The sequence below is a fragment of the Hippocampus zosterae genome, chromosome 2 (assembly GCF_025434085.1).
Source record: "Hippocampus zosterae strain Florida chromosome 2, ASM2543408v3, whole genome shotgun sequence".
Taxonomy (NCBI): Eukaryota; Metazoa; Chordata; class Actinopteri; order Syngnathiformes; family Syngnathidae; genus Hippocampus; species Hippocampus zosterae.
Window position 1 is genome coordinate 39,041,282 of NC_067452.1, and position 21,989 is coordinate 39,063,270.

The 21,989-nt window shown below is 46.5% G+C and overlaps 2 protein-coding genes across 6 annotated transcripts in view; both read left to right on the forward strand.

Annotated features, from left to right (window-relative positions):
- The window catches only part of LOC127596499 (cilia- and flagella-associated protein 47-like), a 51,414-nt gene extending 43,764 nt beyond the window's left edge, over nt 1–7,650 (forward strand). For 4 of the 5 annotated variants that reach the window (XM_052059072.1, XM_052059074.1, XM_052059073.1 and 1 more), the window contains 5 exons: nt 889–1,067; nt 3,306–3,465; nt 5,781–5,942; nt 7,005–7,173; nt 7,238–7,650. In XM_052059072.1, coding sequence (XP_051915032.1) covers nt 889–1,067; nt 3,306–3,465; nt 5,781–5,942; nt 7,005–7,173; nt 7,238–7,411 — 844 coding nt within the window. In that variant the 3' untranslated portion in view covers nt 7,412–7,650. Of the gene's footprint in view, nt 1–888; nt 1,068–3,305; nt 3,466–5,780; nt 5,943–7,004; nt 7,174–7,237 lie in introns of those variants that run through there. The other variant, XR_007961488.1, reaches the window with a different exon arrangement.
- A 3,110-nt stretch (nt 7,651–10,760) lies between these two features.
- Nucleotides 10,761–20,157, forward strand: LOC127596596 (transmembrane protein 47-like). Its single transcript, XM_052059328.1, has 3 exons — nt 10,761–11,121; nt 18,250–18,390; nt 19,927–20,157. The coding sequence occupies exons 1-3, from the start codon at nt 10,893–10,895 to the stop codon at nt 20,103–20,105; spliced, it is 549 nt and encodes a 182-aa protein (XP_051915288.1). The 5' UTR covers nt 10,761–10,892; the 3' UTR covers nt 20,106–20,157.
- Nucleotides 20,158–21,989: the final 1,832 nt, after the last annotated feature.

The window sequence follows — 21,989 nt, forward strand, 5'->3', positions numbered from 1 at the left end:
GTGCCACGCTTTTTGACCTTTTGTGCCCACTCAAAGGTTTTTATTATTTTATTTTATAAACTAGTCCCCATTGAACGAAACAAGCTATGAAAACGTTTTTCTTTTTAGTTGAAAATGGCTTACCTTAACTAGAATCCTGTGTTGCATTGAGGTCCAGAAGTAGAAGAATCTACTTTTTGTTGATTATTGCGCCTTTTACGGCTATAAATCCCTATTGTGGCCCAATGAAGCCACATGGTTAACTAGCTAGGGCTGGGTATTGATTCAGATTTCCGAAAATCGATTCGATTCACGATTCATCGATTCGATTCACGATGGCTCGATTCACGATCCACTTTGATTGTGTTTCCGATTCAGTTAAGGACTTTACCGAGTACCTATTTTATTTGATAAAAGACGTTCTCAGAGGAAGCAATGCTGAAGCTAGCAGAAGGTTCTTGCTGGTGCAGCCGTAAAAAAATATGAATATTTACATGAAGAATTGAACCCAGGTCAATAACATGCATCATGTATGTATTTCCTGAACATGTCCTGATTTAAACAATAAATGATCATTTCAATGAATTCCAACCACAGGGCGGGCTGTGTCAATAAAGTGGCCTACGGGCTCATGATTTGCTTCAATGGAGATGACGCTAGCGGTGGTTAAAGGCGCAGGCGGTACTTGTCGGTTTCTGAATTATTTCCTACGAGTTTGTTTGGTTTTGCGGTGTTCAGTAATGCAAAACCCAACAAGGCATGACGGGCAGTCTGCCAGCCGCCGTGGCTTTATTATGGTCTCAATGCAGCTTGTCGGCTCGTGCGCTTGGACTCCTCTTAATTATTTTTACCTGCGACTCATGACAAATTGTGAAGCGTTCAGCATGCTCGACGTTCATAATCAAACAGGGCCAGGAAGAAGCTGTCGACCATCTGTTGGATCTACCCTCTCTGCGGGATTCCCCTGAGAGCGCCTGTTGATAAATCACCGCTCTGCCTGGTCCAGTGTGAAGCGGGCTGCCAGCTGGAGAAGAGGCTTGATGTCCTGCTCACTGGATTTGTGCCAGGAGCTGAAATTAAACATGAAGGTGTGGCTTGCATGCATCGTTACCTTTTTTTTGTTGTTGTAATGGCGGAGTGCCCTGCTTACTCCCCGAAGACAGCTGGGATAGGCTCCAGCATGGCTGCGATGGGTGGATGGATGGATGGAGTGTCAGCGTGGTGCAAATTCATGTTTATGTTGTACTTAGATCCAGCTTCTTTCACCTTAGACAGCTGGCCAAAATAAAACCTTTCCTCTCACATGAACACTTTGAGACAGTAATTCATGCCTTTGTCACATCCCGGCTCGATTACTGCAACGCCCTGTACTTTGGAGTCAGCCAGTCCTCCATCAAGCGCCTTCAGCTGGTACAGAATGCCGCTGCTCGCCTCTTGACTGGTACTCGTAAGAGGGAGCATATAACTCCTACTTTGGCATCCCTTCACTGGCTCCCCATTCATTTTAGAATTATTTTAAGATCCTCCTCTTTGTTTTCAAATCTCTGAATAATCTCGCGCCACCTTACCTCTCTGAGCTCATACGCCCCTACACCCCTGCCCGGCGCCTCAGGTCTGTGGACCAGTCTTTGCTAGACGTACCAAGAACTAAACTGAGGCTCAGAGGGGATCGAGCCTTTTCTGTTGCTGGTCCATCTCTCTGGAATGACCTCCCACTGAACATTCGGCAAGCCTCCTCGCTGCCCATCTTTAAAGCCCTCCTCAAAACTCACTTGTATTCTTTGGCGTTTGACTCAGCATGACTTAGATTTGCTATTGGTTTTACTGCTTGGTGCTTTCTACCGCCTTATTACTTATTACTTATTACTGATTCGTCTTACTGTTTATTGTATATGTTAAATCGCTCCATGTACAGCACTTTGTATGCAGCGATGGCTGTTTGAAAGTGCTCTATAAATACTGTTGACTTGACTTGACTTGACTTGACTTAGATCAAGGAAGTAATTTTGTGATTGACGTCCACTTTCAAATGATGGAGTCTCTTCAAGGTCACGGCAAGGTCAAACGAGCAGAACAGAATGCTGATTATGCGCTGAAAGTCAAACGCCAATTTGCAACATATAAGATAAGATAAGATAAGAAAACTTTTATTAGTCTCACAATGGAGAAATTCCCAATTCACAGCAGCAAAGTTATGAAAGTAAGAAGAACAACAAAATATAGGAGCTGCTGGAAAGGCAGCCACTCTCGCGGCGCCATTTTGAAGTCAAAATAACAAAAATAACACAAGACAACACATAGGACACAGACAGTCGTTCAATCTTCACCACTTTTCTGCATACAATTTGTTGTCTGAAGCAGTTCTAGATGAAAGAGGAGAGGATCAAAGTGTCCTTTCTCCAGTGGATCAGAGACGTCGTGCTGAAAATGTGCACACGTCTGCTACAAGCTAAGTTTTGAAAGCAAACACAAAGCTGTAGCATCCATTGACGAAAAGAGATTAGTTCACTTCTCCTGTCCCACGTAATCCGCTTCAAACTCCAAGCCGCGACTCCCAGCTCCAAATCCGCATCGGCACTCCGCGCCAACGCTCCTTTCTTCTCATCGTCGGCTCCTCAAGACCTCCATCCATCCAGCCGCAGACCGTTCAACAGCACCGATCTCTCCGCTGAACAAAGCGGGGCTGTGAAAAATGCTGCCCATTACAGGCGCAAGACACAAGCGCCCCGGGATTGTCCAGCAACGACAGTCAAATGGCGCTGACATTCCTCCAGTCAAAAACAGTGCTGGTATATCCATGCTGCCGAGAAGGCGCAACGACCAAGCACAGAGTCTCCTCCTTGATGAATGTCGTGGCCAAAAAATGCTGAAAAAGGTCCACATCAAGTCCACACAACGTAACAACAAACACAAAGTGACAAAAGAAACACAAAAACAACAAAAAAAGCAAGGCTCATGAGAGCACTTGCTGACGGCTGCCTACTCGGGCGCCATCTTGACTTCATACAGTATCTTTAGAGTCGCGATAAAGGCTTTGCCGATCTTTCATTATTTTGACAACCAATTCTCAAAGGTGAAAAAGTGAGCAAGCCAGGTTGAGATTTATTCGCATTTTGATATACTGTATCAACCTTCCTTTTTGACACGTACATATTCATTCAATAATCTTCGCATCAAAAATGCATTGACTGAAATTTGCATTGCGCATCTATCGTGAAGAAGCCGAGTAGATCCAGCCAGATTGCTTTTGGGGAGCTGTTTTTGCACTTCTATCCTTCTGCGGGTGTGCAGACCCGCTCAATCTGTCTCCGAATTTACTCTTGCAGTTCTCCACGCATTTGCAGAAGACTTCCAATGTGAGGTGTGTTTCGAAAGTGAAACCGAGGACATCCTCACTGCCTCCATCGAAGCCGGGAGGAGAGACCCCGAGACCGGCGTTGTGACGCTCACCATCAATCTGCTCTTCAGTCCGGTCAAGCAATGCAGGTGCCGTCACAAAAATCTCTGGGGTGTAGATAAAAGCTTGATGCACATTGACAGACGCCATCCAAGCGCACATTTGATTGATGCAGACACGCACAAACTTGCAGTCTCATATTTCCTCACAGCTTGACACATCGGCACTCATTTTCATATGGATCAACACCTCCCAATATGTGAAGAAAAAATGTCAGATATTGCACCCCTGCTGTGAGCCAGCAAATATGAAGTCAAAAAAAGACTGTCACGATCCAGACGCTCAACAGGAGGGAGAGCGTTCAATCACTTTGTCCTGTTGCTCTGTGAATAACAGATGACATGCTGAGTAAACACTGCATTATGTTTTTTTTTGGGGGGGGGGGGGGGGTTATCCCCCCCTTCTTTCTCGTCTGCATTAATTTGTAACAGCCTGCATGGGTTCACTCTGGATCCTCCTGCTTCTTCCCACTATGAGAAATTATGAATTTGGCTTCATTGAAGACCCTCCTGATGCGTCTTTGGTCGCTAAGATTAAAAAAAAATACAAAGCTTTTATTTTGGCCACAATACACAACACCATAACAGTTCATTTCATCCAAAATGCATTTATTGACCAACTAAACTTTTTTTTCCCCAATTCTATTTCAGTGGGCCAGGCATTGAGGTTTAGCCTCTTCCATCATGTTATTCGCATCATATTGTGCTGCACATAATTTATTGATGAGTCAAGAATTCAGGTGCGCTGAAAAGGTTTTGATCGTGTCAACTCGGTTTCATTGAAAAACGACTTTCAAAACAAGTGCAAAGCGCAAGACAATTGAACATATTATTTATAATCAATCAATATATAATCAATAATCAAATAGGCGGCCCGGTAGTCCAGTGGTTAGCATGTCGGCTTCACAGTGCAGAGGTACCGGGTTCGATTCCAGCTCCGGCCTCCCTGTGTGGAGTTTGCATGTTCTCCCCGGGCCTGCGTGGGTTTTCTCCGGGTGCTCCGGTTTCCTCCCACATTCCAAAAACATGCGTGGCAGGCTAATTGAACACTCTAAAGTGTCCCTAGGTGTGAGTGCGAATGGTTGTTCGTTTCTGTGTGCCCTGCGATTGGCTGGCAACCGATTCAGGGTGTCCCCCGCCTACTGCCCGGAGACAGCTGGGATAGGCTCCAGCACCCCCCGCGACCCTAGTGAGGATCAAGCGGTTAGGAAGATGAATGAATGAATGATGAATTTATAATCAATAAAATAGGTAAGAACGTTCAAAACAAATAAGACACTAAAATAAGGGCTCTAGTCTCGTGCTGTGTTGAACGCCAAGGAATAAAACTGGGTTTTATAAATGGGCCGCACGGAGGTTAATGTGCACCGGGAGTTCATTCAATAGTTTGAAACCAGCGACAGGTTTGCACTTTCTTGCCCTTGCTTTTGCAATTTTGAAAACACAACCTTAAATTTCAAATATTGTTCTCAGGAACCAGCTGGTATCCCATCAGCACATACTCAAAATCGTCTGTACGACGACGAGTTTTAAAGCAAAGGATGTCTTCTACTGTGAACCCTTTCAGCATTTAACTGCAAATAACACTTTTACGGCCACAAATTTGTCGGGTACATTGCATAAGGCTTCCTGTTGAGAGAATCGTTCGACACGCTCAGTTTAAAATCCGGGTGTCCGTCACTGTCAGCCTATGGTAAATCGATGGACCTTTGGACTTTTTTAGCCGTCAATGGCAGTGAAACGCGTTAATGTGCCTGGCAGAGTTGCTGCCTTGCAGCGTTAGCACTCTGTGAGAAAAAGATGTGGGTGTGGGGGGGGGGGTCCACCACTGCCACCCACACACTCGCATCCTACAATTTCCAATGAACTTGAGATGAGCAGCTGAAGCATCATAAGCTGAAAGCCTTCCATCCATCCATTTTCTGAACCGCTTAATCCTCACTAGGGTCGCGGGGGGTGCAGGAGCCTATCCCAGCTGTCTTCGGGCAGTAGGCGGGGGACACCCTGAACCGGTTGCCAGCCAATCGCAGGGCACACAGAGACGAACAACCATCCACGCTCACATTCACACCTAGGGACAAGTTAGAGCGTCCAATCAGCCTGCCAAGCATGTTTTTGGAATGTGGGAGGAAACCGGAGCACCCGGAGAAAACCCACGCAGGCCCGGGGAGAACATGCAAACTCCACACAGGGAGGCCCGGAGCTGGAATCGAACCCGGTAACCTCTGCACTGTGAAGCCGACGTGCTAACCACTGGACTACCGGGCCACAGCTGAAAGCCTTGAAAATTAAATTCAATTATCAATGGAAGATGTACGTGTGTGTGTGTGTGCGTGTGTGTGTAGGTGCTCAGCAATTCTAGTGGTGCAGCATGCGTCGGGACAAATCTGGGAGTTTCCACTGGATGTCATCGCCACGGAGGCCCAGGTCGATGATGTCATTGACACAGATGTCACAGAGTTTGGTCAAACATCCGCGGTGGGCTTCTGCTTGACCAGCACCACTCGGTGTGTATGTTTGCTCGATTGCATGTCGCTTGAAAGAAATGTTTGCCATCTGTGTTTTCAATTACAGCTTTTTCAGTCACGTTGGTAGGGGGTGACAGAGAAAGGTGGGCATACTCGGTGCTTTTCTCAAGGGCAAGCGGAAGCAGACTGAAGGGGCTTTTTTTCTTCTTTTTTTTTTTTGTCCACAGTGGGAGCCCGAGTCCTAACTGATGATCCAAGTCAAACTTTCTTTTTTCCCTGTTTCCATTGCTTTGCCTGTCCAGTATTTGAACAAACCCACATGACCAATCAGTACAGCACATTAAGAAAGCAAATGATCACTTTTCAGGACCAGAGATACTGGAGATGCCCTTTCAGCTGACCGGTACTTGAAGATTTTACAATCATTTATAACTCATTCATTCATTTTCCGAACCGCTTGATCCTCACAAGGGTCGCGGTGGGGGTGCTGGAGCCTATCCCAGCTGGTACCCCTGAGGTTCGGATGTACGATGCACCAAATGAGACACTTTTTTTTCACAAGTCGCTCCACGGTTCCACATTGAGCTAGAAGCCTAGCCCAGCTAATCTCGGATGATTAACCAGGTCCACTTGTTGGCGGCACATTTACAGGCAGAAGCCGGCGAGGCTTCCCAATTTGTCTTGTCCATCCGTCTAATTTCATTCATTCATTCATCTTCCGAGCCGCTTGATCCTCACTAGGGTCGCGGGGGATGCTGGAGCCTATCCCAGCTGTCTTCGGGCAGTAGGCGGGGGACACCCTGAATCGGTTGCCAGCCAATCGCAGGGCACACATAGACGAACAACCATTCGCGCTCACACTCACACCTAGGGACAATTTAGTGTGTTCAATCAGCCTGCCACGCATATTTTTGGAATGTGGGAGGAAACCGGAGCACCCGGAGAAAACCCACGCAGGCCCGGGGAGAACATGCAAACTCCACACAGGGAGGCCGGAGCTGGAATCAAACCCGGAACCTCTGCACTGTTAAGCCGACGTGCTAACCACTGGACTACCGGGCCGCCCCGTCTAATTTCAAGGAATTCTATTTCAATTCTCAGGAGGCCGGAGCCTTTCACCGCAACTTTCCAACCGGGCAGCAGCAATGAGTTTGCCGTCAGTCCGGCTTCTGGAATGTTGCCCCCCGTCGATTCCAGCGGCGCCCTCATCAATGTGTTTTTCACCCCCACCGCCAAAAATCAGAGGCACAACGCAAGACTTGCCATCAAGGTATTTCCCAAGCACGATATATTAAAGTTGCACGATGAACAACCGGCCCCGATCCTTCCCGTAGGCGTCGGGCATGCAGTGGATTTATGACGTCAGAGGCGTAACCGGTCCTCTGTCTGCACCGTCGCCCGGCCACGGCGCCGCGCTCCTCGCCAGTGGACAGCAGCCCAACTTTGTCACGAGGAACCGGCGCATTCCAGCCCTGGCAAATTCGGCGCCGTTGAAATTCTGCAAATGACTCTTCATCTCACTCTGTCGATTTCATGCAGAGGTGTCACACACACACACGCGCTAACTAAATGGCGCTCCGGGACAGAGGCAGCCCAAGTGTGGCGGCCTCGGCGGGATTTTCAATGGCACCACCCGCCGTCAAAATCTCGCCGCTACACGACTGATGCGGCACAACGGATGCTTCACACTGGATTGACGTTCTACCCTTCGATCTTGCTCTCTTTCTGTCCTTTGATCTTTCTTTCCTTATTTAAGATAAGATATCCTTTATTCGTCCCACACTGGGGAAATTTACAGCCTCCAGCAGCAAGAATGTATGTAGAAAGAAGAAAGAAGAAAGAGAAAAAAACAACAAACATCTTTCAATTAAATGCAATATGAACACAAAATGTATAAATCGCAGTACTATTTCTTGCTGTCTGTTTTACGTTTATTTTTTAAAAGTAAAACACATAAACATTTTTGTGTTTTACGAAATTTATTAGAAATCAATTTTCTAATTTACGTTTTCTACTTTCTGTCTTTCTTTCATTTTGCGTCCTGTTTTTCATTTTTAAGCCTTACTTTGTGCTCGGCAATTTAGGTCTCCTTTTCTCCTATCTTTACTTTCTTTTTCCAACTTTCTTTCTTTTATTTGTGTCTCTTTCTTTCATTTTGCATTTTTTCATTTTGTCATTGCTTTGTGCTGGACAGTTTAGGATTCTTTTCTCTCTTTACTTTCTTTTTCTTTCATTTTGCCTCCTGTTTTTCATTTAATTCTTCCTCAACGCTCTGCGGTATAGGTTATTTTGTCGAATTAACAACGTTCTGCAGCATCTCACGAATACATTTGCTCGTCGCCCAACAGAGCGAAGGAACAAATCATCCAAAGGAGAAGGGGGGAAAGGAAAAGGGGGACTTAATTGGAATTTTCATTTGTGATCATTAAAATTGGGCCGTGGTTTAAGTTGTTTGAATATATTCTACCCCCCCCCCTCCCCCACCCCTCCATTTTAGTACTAATAGTAATAACTTGTTTTAATAGAATCACAGTCAGGTCCGTTTCGTAGGCATTTTAGCAATGGAACGTACGTGCTGCGTCTGAAACTAACAATAACAAATACTTCCTGGACTACTGCGCATGTGTAAACCAGTGTGGTGGTTGCTGTTGCCGTTTTCGAACGAAGCAGCAGAGGTCGCTGTGGCATGCTGAGGTTACGTTAGACTTTTGCGGAAGGCTTGTGTTCGTTGTAGTGAATCTCGTTACGAGGCAAGAGCAGAGAAAAAGATTTCGTATAACGGAACAGGGGGACTTTTCGTTGTACGTAGAGTAGCAAAGTGGGAATGGCTTTCATGCATGAACATTTTTTCACACTAGGGGGTATTTTCGCCCATGTAGGTTTCGTTGTCGAGGAGTTTCACTGTATTGCCGAGGTTAGGAGGTTCAAACGTTAGAAAATTGTGTAGCGATTGAGTTTAGCCACAAAGAACTTCGTCAGGTGCAATCTGATTTGGCATACGTATAACCTTTAAAAAATATTTTTTAAACATTTTTTTTTCTTATACTCGGCAGGTGATCAATCTCTCATCCAATTGAAATCGTTCTCACTTAGTTTGTGTGGTTCAAAGTCAATTTTGAGTTTTATTATGGACTTAAAGTTTTGTGCTGCAGTGAAACAAAGTGGAAAAAACGCCAACTTGCTGTAATTTACAAGCTACGATTTGACTGGTGCGGCTCACTTGACATCAAATTAGCCTGCGGCCCCTCAACTACACTCAGTTTGACACCCCTACTTTTTTGGAGCCCAGATTTCCACCTTGCACTTGTGTCATTTTGGTTCTGTCTGCTTCACTTTAACCTACCTTCAGATTAATCCCTTTATTAAGATTGCAATTAATTACCGGTAGTAGTACCATTTCAGGTTTTGCACAATCTGCCACGACGGACAGGGAATCAAAGAAATGCCCAAGCAATGCCGGTTACTGCATTCGTTCAAATCAAATGTAACATCTTTTATTCTTTCTTTGTTAGGTAATAACAGAGCCATGGAGTTAACTTCCGACATAAATCAAGTCCCTTCAATTGAGGGCTTTTAAATTATATCCCGGACAATCTTGAGAAAGATTGAGACTGCGCTCTGAAAACATGTCTTCCATTAAATAAATCATCCTAGTTTTGTGTGTGTGTGCGTGTGAGAGAGAGAGAGGGGGGGGGGGGGGGGGGGTCGGGGGAATATTGCAGTGTGGCACCAATGGCTGAAGATGGACATTGTGACGTGCGCACACTGGTTTCACCTCAGCTCTCTCGAGCCCTGACAAAAAAATGTGTGATGTTCAATCCTCTTTAGTTGTGTTTGATGTTTTAGTCTTTTATCACTGGTGGGAAAACGGAAAAAGGAACGACAACTTTCACCTCCGCCACCTTTCATCTTGTCTGTCGGGTGGCAGTGATACTATTAACTCTTTAATTCCACAAGACGTACTTTCTTTTTAAAATTAGGCCCCACCTACCAAGGACGTACTGGTACGTCTTCTTTTTGTGTCATAGAGAGGAGGACGGTCTGATGCAATCTGTGAATGAGAATAAACCGTTTGCATTGTAAATCGTGTAAAAAAGCGACCAGTAGGTGGCAGTGGTGTCTCACGTGCTTGAAATGCATGCTTTTACAAAAAAAGCTCCTTTTCTCCATTTTTTTTTTTTTGCCCAGGAATCGCCCTTTTCATGAAACTATCACGTTTCGGACAAACGGAATAATGTTTTGGATCCCAAAAATTGTAGACTCCAGACAAGGACTACGTAACAAAAATATTTAATATACAGAAATTGCACCGACAAAGTCGTAACATAAAGTGCTGGTCAAAACAAGGACCAGGAAACACAAAAACTAGACGATAACCAAAAGTGCTTGCACAAAAAGCAAGGAAGGAAAACAAACCCAAGACTACAAACGAAATACAATTTATCCAATTCCTGCAAGCAAATTTTTTTTTCTGCTGAAAGAAGAGAGTCCAAACTTTATTTTGTATCATTAGAACCAAAATATTCTATGGGCCTTGAAGTATCCGTCAAAACCCAGTAAAACGCTGGGATTGAGGCGATTGCTCCAGTGAAAATGGCTGCGATTGAATGAGTTAAAATACAGTAAAGCCACTACCTGAAAAAAATACTCAAGTCTTGTACTGCATTACTGAGTACACATCTACTTTCAAATGTAGACTGTAAAAGTAAAGAGTCGTCGGGGGGAAAATACCGAAGTAAAACGTGTACGTGTACCTGAAAAACGTAGGGACGTATTTGTACTCGTTATCTCCCACCCGTAGGGAGCAGTGACGTCAGCGGCTCCAGGTTAGCCTATCAAGCCCCGTCGCTCGACTCCAGCGATGCCCACAAGGCACTCGTCCCGTCCGGCGCGCGGGATCCACCCACGTAAAACAACCGACTTCTCTTCTGCGGGCTTCTTTCCTTCGCACCACCCGCCTCCTGCTCGGATCCACGGCGCCCCCCCGCCATGTCGTCGGCTATCACCGAGACGGAGGAGTCGGCGCGAAGCTCCCCGCTCACACCGCTCAAACTGGTCGGGCTGGTGTGCGTCTTCCTGGCGCTGTGCCTGGACGTGGGCGCCGTGATGAGCCCCGCGTGGGTGACGGCTGACGACCAGTATTACCTGTCCCTGTGGGAGTCCTGCTGGAAGCCGACGAGCATCGACAAGTGGCAGTGCAACACCACGTTGAGCTCAGGTGAGAGGAGGGTGTCCCGGCGGACGCTTCATTAGGCACACCGGGGATGTGCACTAGGGTGGGGGTGGGGGGCATCGGTACCGAGACACAAGCCTACGTTGTATCATTTTGTATATATGGGAAAAAAAACTGAGAGGCGGGATATACTGTACCCTGGATTGGTTGCCAGTCAATTACAATTTAGTCTTCACTGAATATAACCTGCGACCCGGTGGTCCAGTGGTTAGCGCGTCAACCATACAGTGCAGAGGTCGTGGGTTTAATTCTGGCCTCCCTGTGTGGAGTTTGCATGTGCCAGCGTGGGTTTTCTACGGGTACTCCGGTCTCCTCCCACATTCCAAAAACAGGCTCATTGAATATTCTAAATTGCCCCTAGCTAGGCCTGAGCGCGGATGATTGTTCGTCTCTGTGTGCCCTGCCATCTCTGTGTGTCCGGCAACCCCCCCACCTATTGCCCGAGGTTAGCAAGTGGATGGATGACCTGCACTGCTTCCACCGACAACATAGCGGCAAACACGGGGGTGTTTTCAAAAGCAGTGTTGCCACTCTTGTACTTCTGTTGCTATATTTCGCAGCTTTTCTGATCTCTCATTACCATTGTTCTTAAAGGCAACTAATGAGTGTTATTCTTATGGCCTTGTTAATCTACACTTTTTTTTTTGTCGTCCATGACAGTTGTGCTGTCGGACAACTAAATAAATCGCCGATCCAGACCATGTCCAATCGTTGCGTCCGTCAGATCAATCCATCGGCGCAGTTCCGTTGGGGAGGCGAGACAACAACTGTCAAGGTCACGTTGATGGAGGCATTATGCGCATGTACATTTGGGCGTTTCTTTTGCTTAATAAAAGGCAAGAAAAAGAAAGAAAAAGTTGAGACCTGTTCCTGGAAGGTGCGGAGAGGTACGCATGGGTTATCTATTCACTAAAAAGAACTTGAGGTAATAAATTGGTTAAATGACACCGCGTTTGCTAATCGGCTACTAGCTTTTCAGCTAGCAAACGTAGCACGAGGTGAAATGCTACGTCTACTTTCCGATATTTCTCCTTTTGTTCAAGAGGGACGTATTCTTTCCGCACTATAAATTTGTATCTTGTAACGAACAAGGCCGGTTGTCTCATTTCTGATGTGTTGCCGTTGAGGCCTTGTTGCAAATACGTCATGTCGTGTTACTTCGACTGCCGCTGCGTCTGCGTTCATAAACGCAGAACATTCTGCGCGTTGTTGTGACTGACTTTGAGGGAGCGCTTGTTTGCGGTCAATCACGCACGTACAAAAACTGCCTTTTGGTTGTTAACACACAAGTTTGCTGACCTATCGCCTCCGTAATCCGTCGTTATTTGATGCTACAATATGTTAGCTACAGAAAAACTAAATATATCTATAAATAAACCACTCATCGACTATTGACTATTGTCAACAACTTTGATCATGGATTGTTGTCATGACTGTCGACTAATCGTGGCATTTCTCCACTACACACAGAATGGAATTCAGCGCTTCACTTTCAGTATTTTTGCGTACAAGCTAAGCAGAGTTAGCATCTCAGGAATTTCTGTTACATACAAAAAAAAAAAAACCCACCCAAATCGATTTGTGTTGAAATTAGCCGGGAATCATTTAGTTGACCAAAGGGAACACTTGCCTAAGTCATTTTTAACTTACTGTTTCAGTATTTTTTCCCAAAATAAAAAAAATTAAATCTTGCCGCGCCTATGCTAACGATTTCCCCATTGTGTTTTCATGAATCTCAACATGATGAGTTTCACTTTTTGTCTCCCTCATCCGAAATCAATCAACTTTTCGACAGGATTCTACTTTGTCATTCATTGCAAGCCTTTTTTTTTTTAAATTCGACCGAGCCGTCGATTTAAAATAACGACACCAAGTTGGAGCCAACTGGTGCTAATTGAAAGAACGCTAGCATAACACGACTCGACAGTTTTTCTACCTTCGTCAAATCCACCGTCGCTCCTTGGAGATGCCATTGATGTGCATTGTCTGCTTCTGGGATTGTGTGTGTGTGTGTGTGTGTGTGTGTGTGTGTGTGTGTGTGTGTGTGTGTGTGTGTGCGCTCAAGCCAATTTTAAGCAACCATATTGAGCTGACCTATTTGTGGACAGCCTCCAGTGAGGGCGATGCTGAATATTTCATGTCACATTTTTTGATTTCTCCGTCGCTGCAACCCCGCACCTCCTTTTCCTTTTGCAAGACTTCTTTCACACGTCGATTTTTATTGAAGTTTCTCGCTGCCATTTGCCATCTCCCTCGGCGACTTAGCTGCCAGACAGTCTCTGCTCATTCTTTAATTGGCGCTGAGGGTATATTTTCTCGAGCTGATATACGCACGACAACGAAGTACCGTTGTTGGAGCGATCTCGGGGGGGAGGGGGGGGGGGTAAAAAAAATTAAAAGCAGTCTTCTATTCCACTTCTGGTTACAGGAGACTTTCCCAGCTGATTTTTGGGCGGGGGGGCAAGAAGCAATGTATGTCCTCAACTGATTGCTCGGAGCTCAACAACTTCAGATTTAAATGTATGCTGTGATGATAGCCAAGTGAACAAAGACGTATTGATTTTTTTTTTTGTATCAACTTTGCTATGTGCACCAATTAAATAAAAAAGAGAGATTTCGATTCAATTCAATTCGACTTTGGAAACACCCCTGCAGATTTCAAGTTCGTCGTTTGTGAATTTGTGTGTGTGTGTGTGCGGGTCGGGGGGTTACACACCTTTTTTTCATAAAAACTTTTTTTTTACCCAATTCACTTCATGTCCTATACATCTTTTAAACCATCCATCCATCCATCATCTACCGCTTATCCGGGGCCGGGTCGCGGGGGCAACAGCTTTAGCAGGGAAGCCCAGACTTCCCTCTCCCTAGCTACTTCTTCCAGCTCTCCCCGGGGGATCCCGAGTCGTTCCCAGACAAGCTGGGTGACATAGTCTCTCCAGCGTGTCCTGGGTCTTCCTCGGGGTCTCCTCCCGGTGGGGCATGACCGGAACACCTCACCGGGGAGGCGCTCGGGAGGCATCCGAATAAGATGCCCAAGCCACCTCATCTGGCTCCTCTCGATATGGAGGAGAAGCGGCTCGACTCGGAGCCCCTCCCGGATGACCGAGCTTCTCACCTTATCTCTTTAAGGGAGAGCCCGGACACCCTGCGGAGAAAACTCATTTTGGCCGCTTGTAACCGGCCAAATGTAACCGTAAATTAAAATGTCTTTTAAACATCTATACATTTTTTAAAGGATAAGCAATTCGGAAAATGAATGAATGGAAAAAAAAACCTCAACATACAGACTGGTAGTAATAGTCAGCCATTTTCAACAAATCTACACTCTCATTCTCCTGACACCCACATCACTCACTGGGCCACGCCCAAGCTTTTAAAAGCCACACACACTCAAAGTCACAGAAACCAGGATTAGGACGTTAGGCTGGCAACCACGAGTGGACAAAAAAAACTGCCTAATAATGGCCAGTAATGTGTTTTTTATCTGATTATTTGATTCAAAGATTGGGAGAATCAGTAGAATACGCAAAAAAATATGAGATAGCTTCAGCCGTGATCGATTTGCAATCTGCCTCTTTCTGAAAAGAAGCATCCATCCATCCATCCATCATCTACCGCTTATCCGGGGCCGGGTCGCGGGGGCAACAGCTTTAGCAGGGAAGCCCAGACTTCCCTCTCCCTAGCCACTTCGTCCAGCTCTCCCCGGGGGATCCCGAGTCGTTCCCAGGCAAGCTGGGTGACATAGTCTCTCCAGCGTGTCCTGGGTCTTCCTCGGGGTCTCCTCCCGGTGGGACATGCCCGGAACACCTCACCAGGGAGGCGTTCAGGAGGCATCCGAATCAGATGCCCAAGCCACCTCATCTGGCTCCTCTCAATATGGAGGAGAAGCGGCTCGACTCTGAGCCCCTCCCGGATGACCGAGCTTCTCACCATATCTCTAAGGGAGAGCCCGGACACCCTGCGGAGAAAACTCATTTCGGCCACTTGTATCCGGGAAAAGGAGCAATCCGTTCTAAATTTCCACACCGCTGTCAGGTGATAGTTTGCCTGACTTGCTAATGAGATGCTAATTTCAGGAAGACAGAAAATATATATATATATATATATATATATATATATATATATATATTCATTCATTCATCTTCCGAGCCGCTTGATCCTCACTAGGGTCGCGGGGGGTGCTGGAGCCCATCCCAGCTGTCTTCGGGCAGTAGGCGGAGGACACCCTGAACTGATTGCCAGCCAATCACAGGGCACACAGAGACGAACAACCATCCACACCCACACTCACACCTGGTGACAATTTTAGAGCGTCCAATCAGCCTGCCATGCATGTTTTTGGAATGTGGGAGGAAACCGGAGCACCCGGAGAAAACCCACGCAGGCCCGGGGAGAACATGCAAACTCCACACAGGGAGGCCGGAGCTGGAATGGAACCCGGTACCTCTGCACTGTGAAGCCGACGTGCTTACCACTGGACTACCGGGCTGCCATATATATATATATATATATATTATACAGGTACGTGTGTAGTGGAAAAATATGCACCCTTTAAGAACTTTAGATCTTGACAAAAATACGGACAATTATAAGTGTCCATTCTCTGCAGAAAAATCTTGAAACGGCGGAGAAATCCTGCGGCTGACTTCATTCCAAAGAAATGGAACTGTGGAGAAAAAACGTTTTTTAAAAAATTCCCTTTTCCAAAGTCGCTTTTTTGCTTCCGGCTTGATAAAAGATGAAGGGCAAGGCGCAAACCGGAGCTTGACGCTGGCCTGTGGAACAAGGTCTGGATGCTATTTAAGTGCACGTCAAACTACCGCGCCCACTATATCTAAATACGGCTCGAAAAGATTTTCCAGCGCAGGCTTTTTGTCAGCTTAAGTGAACTAAGTGCTCGCTCTCTTCATTACATTTTTCCTTGTCTCCTTCCTCCTCCACTCGTCGGCTCCTCCCGCCGTCTCTTTTCACGCTGCCCTCTCTCTGTCCTTGTCATGGCGCCCCGCTTGTTTACCCCCCCCCCCACCCCCACCCCCCTCATATCTGCCCCCCCCCTCCCCCAAGCGCTTCATAGCAGGTGAATTCTGTCAAGGGCAGCCCGGTGGTCCAGTGCTTGGCGCGTCGACCTCACAGTGCAGAGGTCATTTGCATGTTCTCCCCGGGCCTGAGTGGGTTTTCTCCGGGTGTTCTGGTTTCCTCCAACATTCCAAAAACATGCATGGCAGGCTGATTGAACACTCTAAATTGTCCCTAGGTGTGATTGTGAGCGTGGATGGTTGTTCGTCTGTGTGTGTCCTGCGATTGGCTGACGACCAGTTCAGGGTGTCCCCCGCCTACTGCCTGAATACGGCCTGGGATAGGCTCCAACACCCCCCCCTCGGGACCCTTGTGAGAATAAAGTGGATCAGAAAATGGATGGATGTTTCTTCCCAGCCTCTGGCTTTTTCTTCCTTTACTTTTCCCAGCACCCGTCCCTCTTTTCCATCCAATCATCCCTTCCCTCGTCGAGCTTCCTCCTCTTCACCCTCAAATAAATTCTCGATTTCTTTACTTCTGCCGCTCTTTCCTATCGTTTCCCCTCCTCCGTGTGCGCGCGCGTCTCGTCTTTTTCCTGATGTGTTTCTGAACCTCCTGTCAAGACGAAAATAATTATAGCGGCTGATTTATGAAGAAACTGCAAAAGGCAGCATCAGCTCATCTTTTATTTCGTTGGCTGTTGGGTTCTTTCAGAGGCTAGACGGGGCCACCCGCCGTCGTCAATCGTACGGCCGACCTCGTTCTGACATCAGGCGTTAATACTCAACTCTGCATAGTATCCTCCCCAACCCCCACCCACATTTTTTTTTAATCTGACAACTTGTGACCTGGGGCGGCCCGGTAGTCCAGTGTTTAGCACGTCGGCTTCACAGTGCAGAGGTACCGGGTTCGATTTCAGCTCCGGCCTCCCTGTGTGTGGAGTTTGCATGTTCTCCCCGGGCCTGCGTGGGTTTTCTCCGGGTGCTCCGGTTTCCTCCCACATTCCAAAAATATGCATGGCAGGCTGATGGGACACTCTAAATTGTCCCTAGGTGTGAGTGTGAGCGTGAATGGTTGTTCGTCTCTGTGTGCCCTGCGATTGGCTGGCAACCGATTCAGGGTGTACCCCGCCTACAACCCGAAGACGACTGGGATAGGCTCCAGCACCCCCCGCGACCCTAGTGAGGATCAAGCGGCTCGGAAGATGAATGAATGAATGAATGAATTAATTAATTATTTAACACGAATATTAACACCCCCCCGCCCCCGCCACTAAGAGGATATGATCATACTTATTGTGGCGATGATGATGCATGATTTTGGCAAGAAGATTTAAAAAGTGAGACAAAAAGCCCTTCTTGGTCTTGGGGAGCTTCGTAAATGACTGCAACACCACACGGCGACGCACCGGCCCACTTTAAAGAGTGTGACTTCAAAAGCGCATGATCACAAATGGCTGCATTTGATTTACATTTTTGAATTTTAACAAAGCTTCTTGGTTACATGGCGGTGAGACTTTCGAAGCCGCCGCCGATCTTTTCCGGGAGCGCTATGTGATTCCGATTGCGAAATACATTTCATTGGACTTGACTTGTCCTTGATCCGCATCCATGGTGGCAATCTTTGCTTTTTTAAAAAAATGTTTATTCAAGCGGGCGGCCCGGTAGTCCAGTGGTTAGCACGTCGGCTTCACAGTGCAGAGGTACCGGGTTCGATTCCAGCTCCGGCCTCCCTGTGTGGAGTTTGCATGTTCTCCCCGGGCCTGCGTGGGTTTTCTCCGGGTGCTCCGGTTTCCTCCCACATTCCAAAAATATGCGTGGCAGGCTGATTGAACGCTCTAAATTGTCCCTAGGTGTGAGTGTGAGTGCGAATGGTTGTTCGTTTCTGTGTGCCCTGTGATTGGCTGGCAACCGATTCAGGGTGTCCCCCGCCTACTGCCCGGAGACAGCTGGGATAGGCTCCAGCACCCCCGCGACCCTAGTGAGGATCAAGCGGTACGGAAGATGAATGAATGAATGTTTATTCAATTCATGGTTATTAAAAAATCTTACGTCCCGTTCTTCTGTCTCCATCCTCCTGGCACCCCTTTTTTTGCAGACTGGCAGGTTGCCACACTGGCGCTGTTGCTAGGAGGCGGAGCCCTGGTGCTGACGTCATTCCTGGTGGCTCTGGTGGCCGTGTGCATCGGCACCAGACGGCGATTCTCCAGGCCTGTCGCTTTCATGCTTTTCGCTACAGGTGGGTTGGCACACATCCCGGCGACGAGGTCAAAGGTGGCCACGAGCCATCTGCGCCAGTTCACTAGGAAAACCTGTCTCGACATAATTTTTGGTTTCATGCAAAATTTGTGGAGATTTTCTTGCCATTTCTCCCCCTGCATCGCAGTTGTCTGTCCTTCGTAGAAGCAAGCTATTAATTTGACATACGACGGTGCTTCATGGCTGACGTGGTGTGTATTTCATTACCGTGTCATATTTGGGATGGCGTTATTTTATATTATCATTTGTAGAAATTGGCAAGGTTATAAAATGAGGGGATTTTTTGGGGGGGGGGGCCTGTTGTAATTCGTTTTTACAGCAGGTCTATGCGGGTTTTTTTAATGCTTTGTTTTAGTTTTTTAGTTTTAGTTTTTTTGGTTTGTTTGTTTTTTTTTTCTTTTTTGGGGGGGGGGATAATGGAGTATTTGTCAAGCGCAAGATTTTATTGTGTTATAAAGTGAACTACAATTTCCAAAGCCAGCTGTAGAGTAATACCAAAATAAACATTTAAAAATAAACTCCTGCATGTTCATGCATGAAATGAAATAACAAAGATGAAAACAAAGGAGGGCGGCCCGGTAGTCCAGTGGTTAGCACGTCGGCTTCACAGTGCAGAGGCACCGGGTTCGATTCCAGCTCCGGCCTCCCTGTGTGGAGTTTGCATGTTCTCCCCGGTGCATGCGTGGGTTTTCTCCGGGTGTTCCGGTTTCCTCCCACATTCCAAAAATATGCGTGGCAGGCTGATTGGACGCTCTAAATTGTCCCTAGGTGTGAGTGTGAGTGCGAATGGTTGTTTGTCTCTGTGTGCCCTGCGATTGGCTGGCAACCGATTCAGGGTGTCCCCCGCCTACTGCCCGGAGACAGCTGGGATAGGCTCCAGCACCCCCCGCGACCCTAGTGAGGATGAAGCGGCTCGGAAGATGAATGAATGAATGAATGAAATAACAAAGATGAAAACAAAGGACATTTTTGCTAACTAATTAATTAACTAGCTAACTAATTAATCGTTACTTTTAGTTCATTTTATGAACTTCGGTTTAATTTCAGGTGGTTAAAGATTTTTTCGAGCACTCACATTTTTATTTCAATTCGTTCCATTATCGCTAATAAACTTGGTATTTGGGCATTGATTTACATTCAAATCGATTTGAGGTCTGGTTCAATGAATATCACATTTTTTTCTCAATTTTCTCAAGAGCGTTTTTCCGTCTTATCCTTGCAGTATTTCCAGTTTTTCCGATCTTCTTTGATCCATTTTAATCTTGCGGTGATTTTATCTTCCTTCCCTTCTTTCTCCATACTTGCATCCTTCTCTCATCTTTCATTCTTTCCTCCGTCCGTTGTTTCTGTCCCTCCCGGCAGCCCACATCGATCGATGCTAATGACGAACGAAGATGTACCGCGCATTCTTATGAAACTGAACATTGACTAACATGTTTATTTTGTCCGCTCTAAATCCCTCCCGAGGGCCCCGGCCGCCATGAATTTGAAGGAACAATGAGCATCTCTTTTCTAGTGGTCCTGCAAGCCTGCTGTTTGGTGCTCTACCCCATCAAGTTCATCGAGAGCATCAACCTGAAGATTTACCACGAGTTCAACTGGGGCTACGGCCTGGCCTGGGGCGGGACCATCTTCGCTTTCGGCGGGGGCATCCTCTACTGCCTCAACCCCAAGAGCTACGAGGCGTACTACTAGCGCCCTCCCCCCACCCTTCAGCCTTTTGAGAGAGGCCTTCACTGGAGTGACGAGCAGTGTAAAAAAAAATTTTTGTTGCGGGCCACTTTGGAATCTTCCTTCAGAGGGCCGGCAGTGAAACCACAAAAATGTCTCACTGCATTATTACTTGTACACAACAAATTGAATGGATTACTAGTTTTGAAATCATTCAACCATAATGCTAGTCAGTTATTGTTCAAGTGAGTGGAAACAGGGTAACACAATTATTGCAAAATCTCATCATTTATTATACATGACAATGAGGCATTTTGGTACAGATTTTAACAAGGATCATGTAAGTTGACGCACATGATTTTCTATTGTGGGGGAGGCCACATTAAATGACGTGGCGGGCCGGATCTGGCCCCCGGGCCTCGAGTTTGATCTAGGTGCTTTCGGTTACCCCGCCAGAGTCGCTCTGAATGATTCGATGCCATCTGACGTGAGAGCGGACGCGCGCTCAACTTCCGCGGGGTCTGTCAGATTTCAAATTTGTCACCTTGTCGCCAAGCTGCAGTCCGAATGAGATCAGTAACTGATGATAAAAATGCGTTTGTGTGTGTTCGAAAGCTGTTTTGCAATGATTGCGTAATAAATGCACGACTGGTACAAAATATGAAAGATAATCCTGCGGTTGACTGGCAACCAGTCCAAAGTGGAGCTCGCGTCTTGCCCAAAGTCACCAAAGACAAACCGTTGTAAGTGATTCTCAAATTGTGGCACAAGTACTGCAAATGATGCGTTTGCGCCCTCTGGTGGTTCGCAAAAGAATCAAGTAAATCCTTCAACACTGCATCATGTTAGTGGCTTCAACTAAACAACCCCCACAAAGAAAATTATGTACAGTTCAATTTTATTTAAGTTAAACATATTTTAGGTGCACTTTCTATGAAACTTTATATGAATTATAACTTATTTAAGTGGAGTTTGGAGTTTTGAAACGACAATGAACATCGGTGGGATTTTTATTTTGTTTTGTTTTGTTTAAGTGCAGCTGCTCAAGATGTCATCCTCCATAAGTCAGCTCATAACTTCACATTGTCCTCATCTGAGCTTCATTATTTTCGAGAGATTCCACAGCTCAGTGGGTCACGGACAAAGAGGGTTACAGTATCACCTGACGTGAGGTGCCACTCCTGCCGCCGCTTGCGATACTCTTTGGCTACCTACGAACATTTCTTGTTTGTGGAAAGTGGTACGCTAGACCAGGGGTCCCCAACAGCCGGGCCGCGGACCATTACCGGTCCTCGGGGCATTTGGTACCGGGCCGCACAATAAGAACTTACATTAATTCCGTCGTGTTTATTTTGGAATACGAAAGATATTTTATTTTGAAAAATTACCCGGATTCTCCCTTACATTCGGCTGTGTCACTTGACACGCGTCAAACCACGCTTCTCCGTCACGTGACTGATTACGCTAAAAACAAAACACCTGAGCTTGTCGTTGTCTCCTATTACCCCGAGATGGGACCGACCGCTTGCAGAAAATCAAGCTCGGCGCTTGCACTGATTCAGAATTGTGGTGAGTTGAGATTTTCATGCACTTTGAATTTGTGTTGTATCGTATTTTGAAGGCATTAAGACCGTAGCTATCAGAGTGTTTTGCGGCCAAATTGGACGCTCCTCGTGTTTATCTCGAAACCCCCCAGTTTTCATGCAGCTCTTAGCATTATATTTTGTAGTATTTATCCGTCACACCTTAAATGCCGGTCCGTGAAAATATTGTCTGACATAAACCGGTCCGTGGGGCAAAAAAGGTTGGGGACCCCTGCGCTAGACCAGTCATCGATTCTTGCTCCAGTCTGTAGGGTCAGACACACGAGAACGGCTCCTGGATTTTCATGTGAAAACAGGACAATGA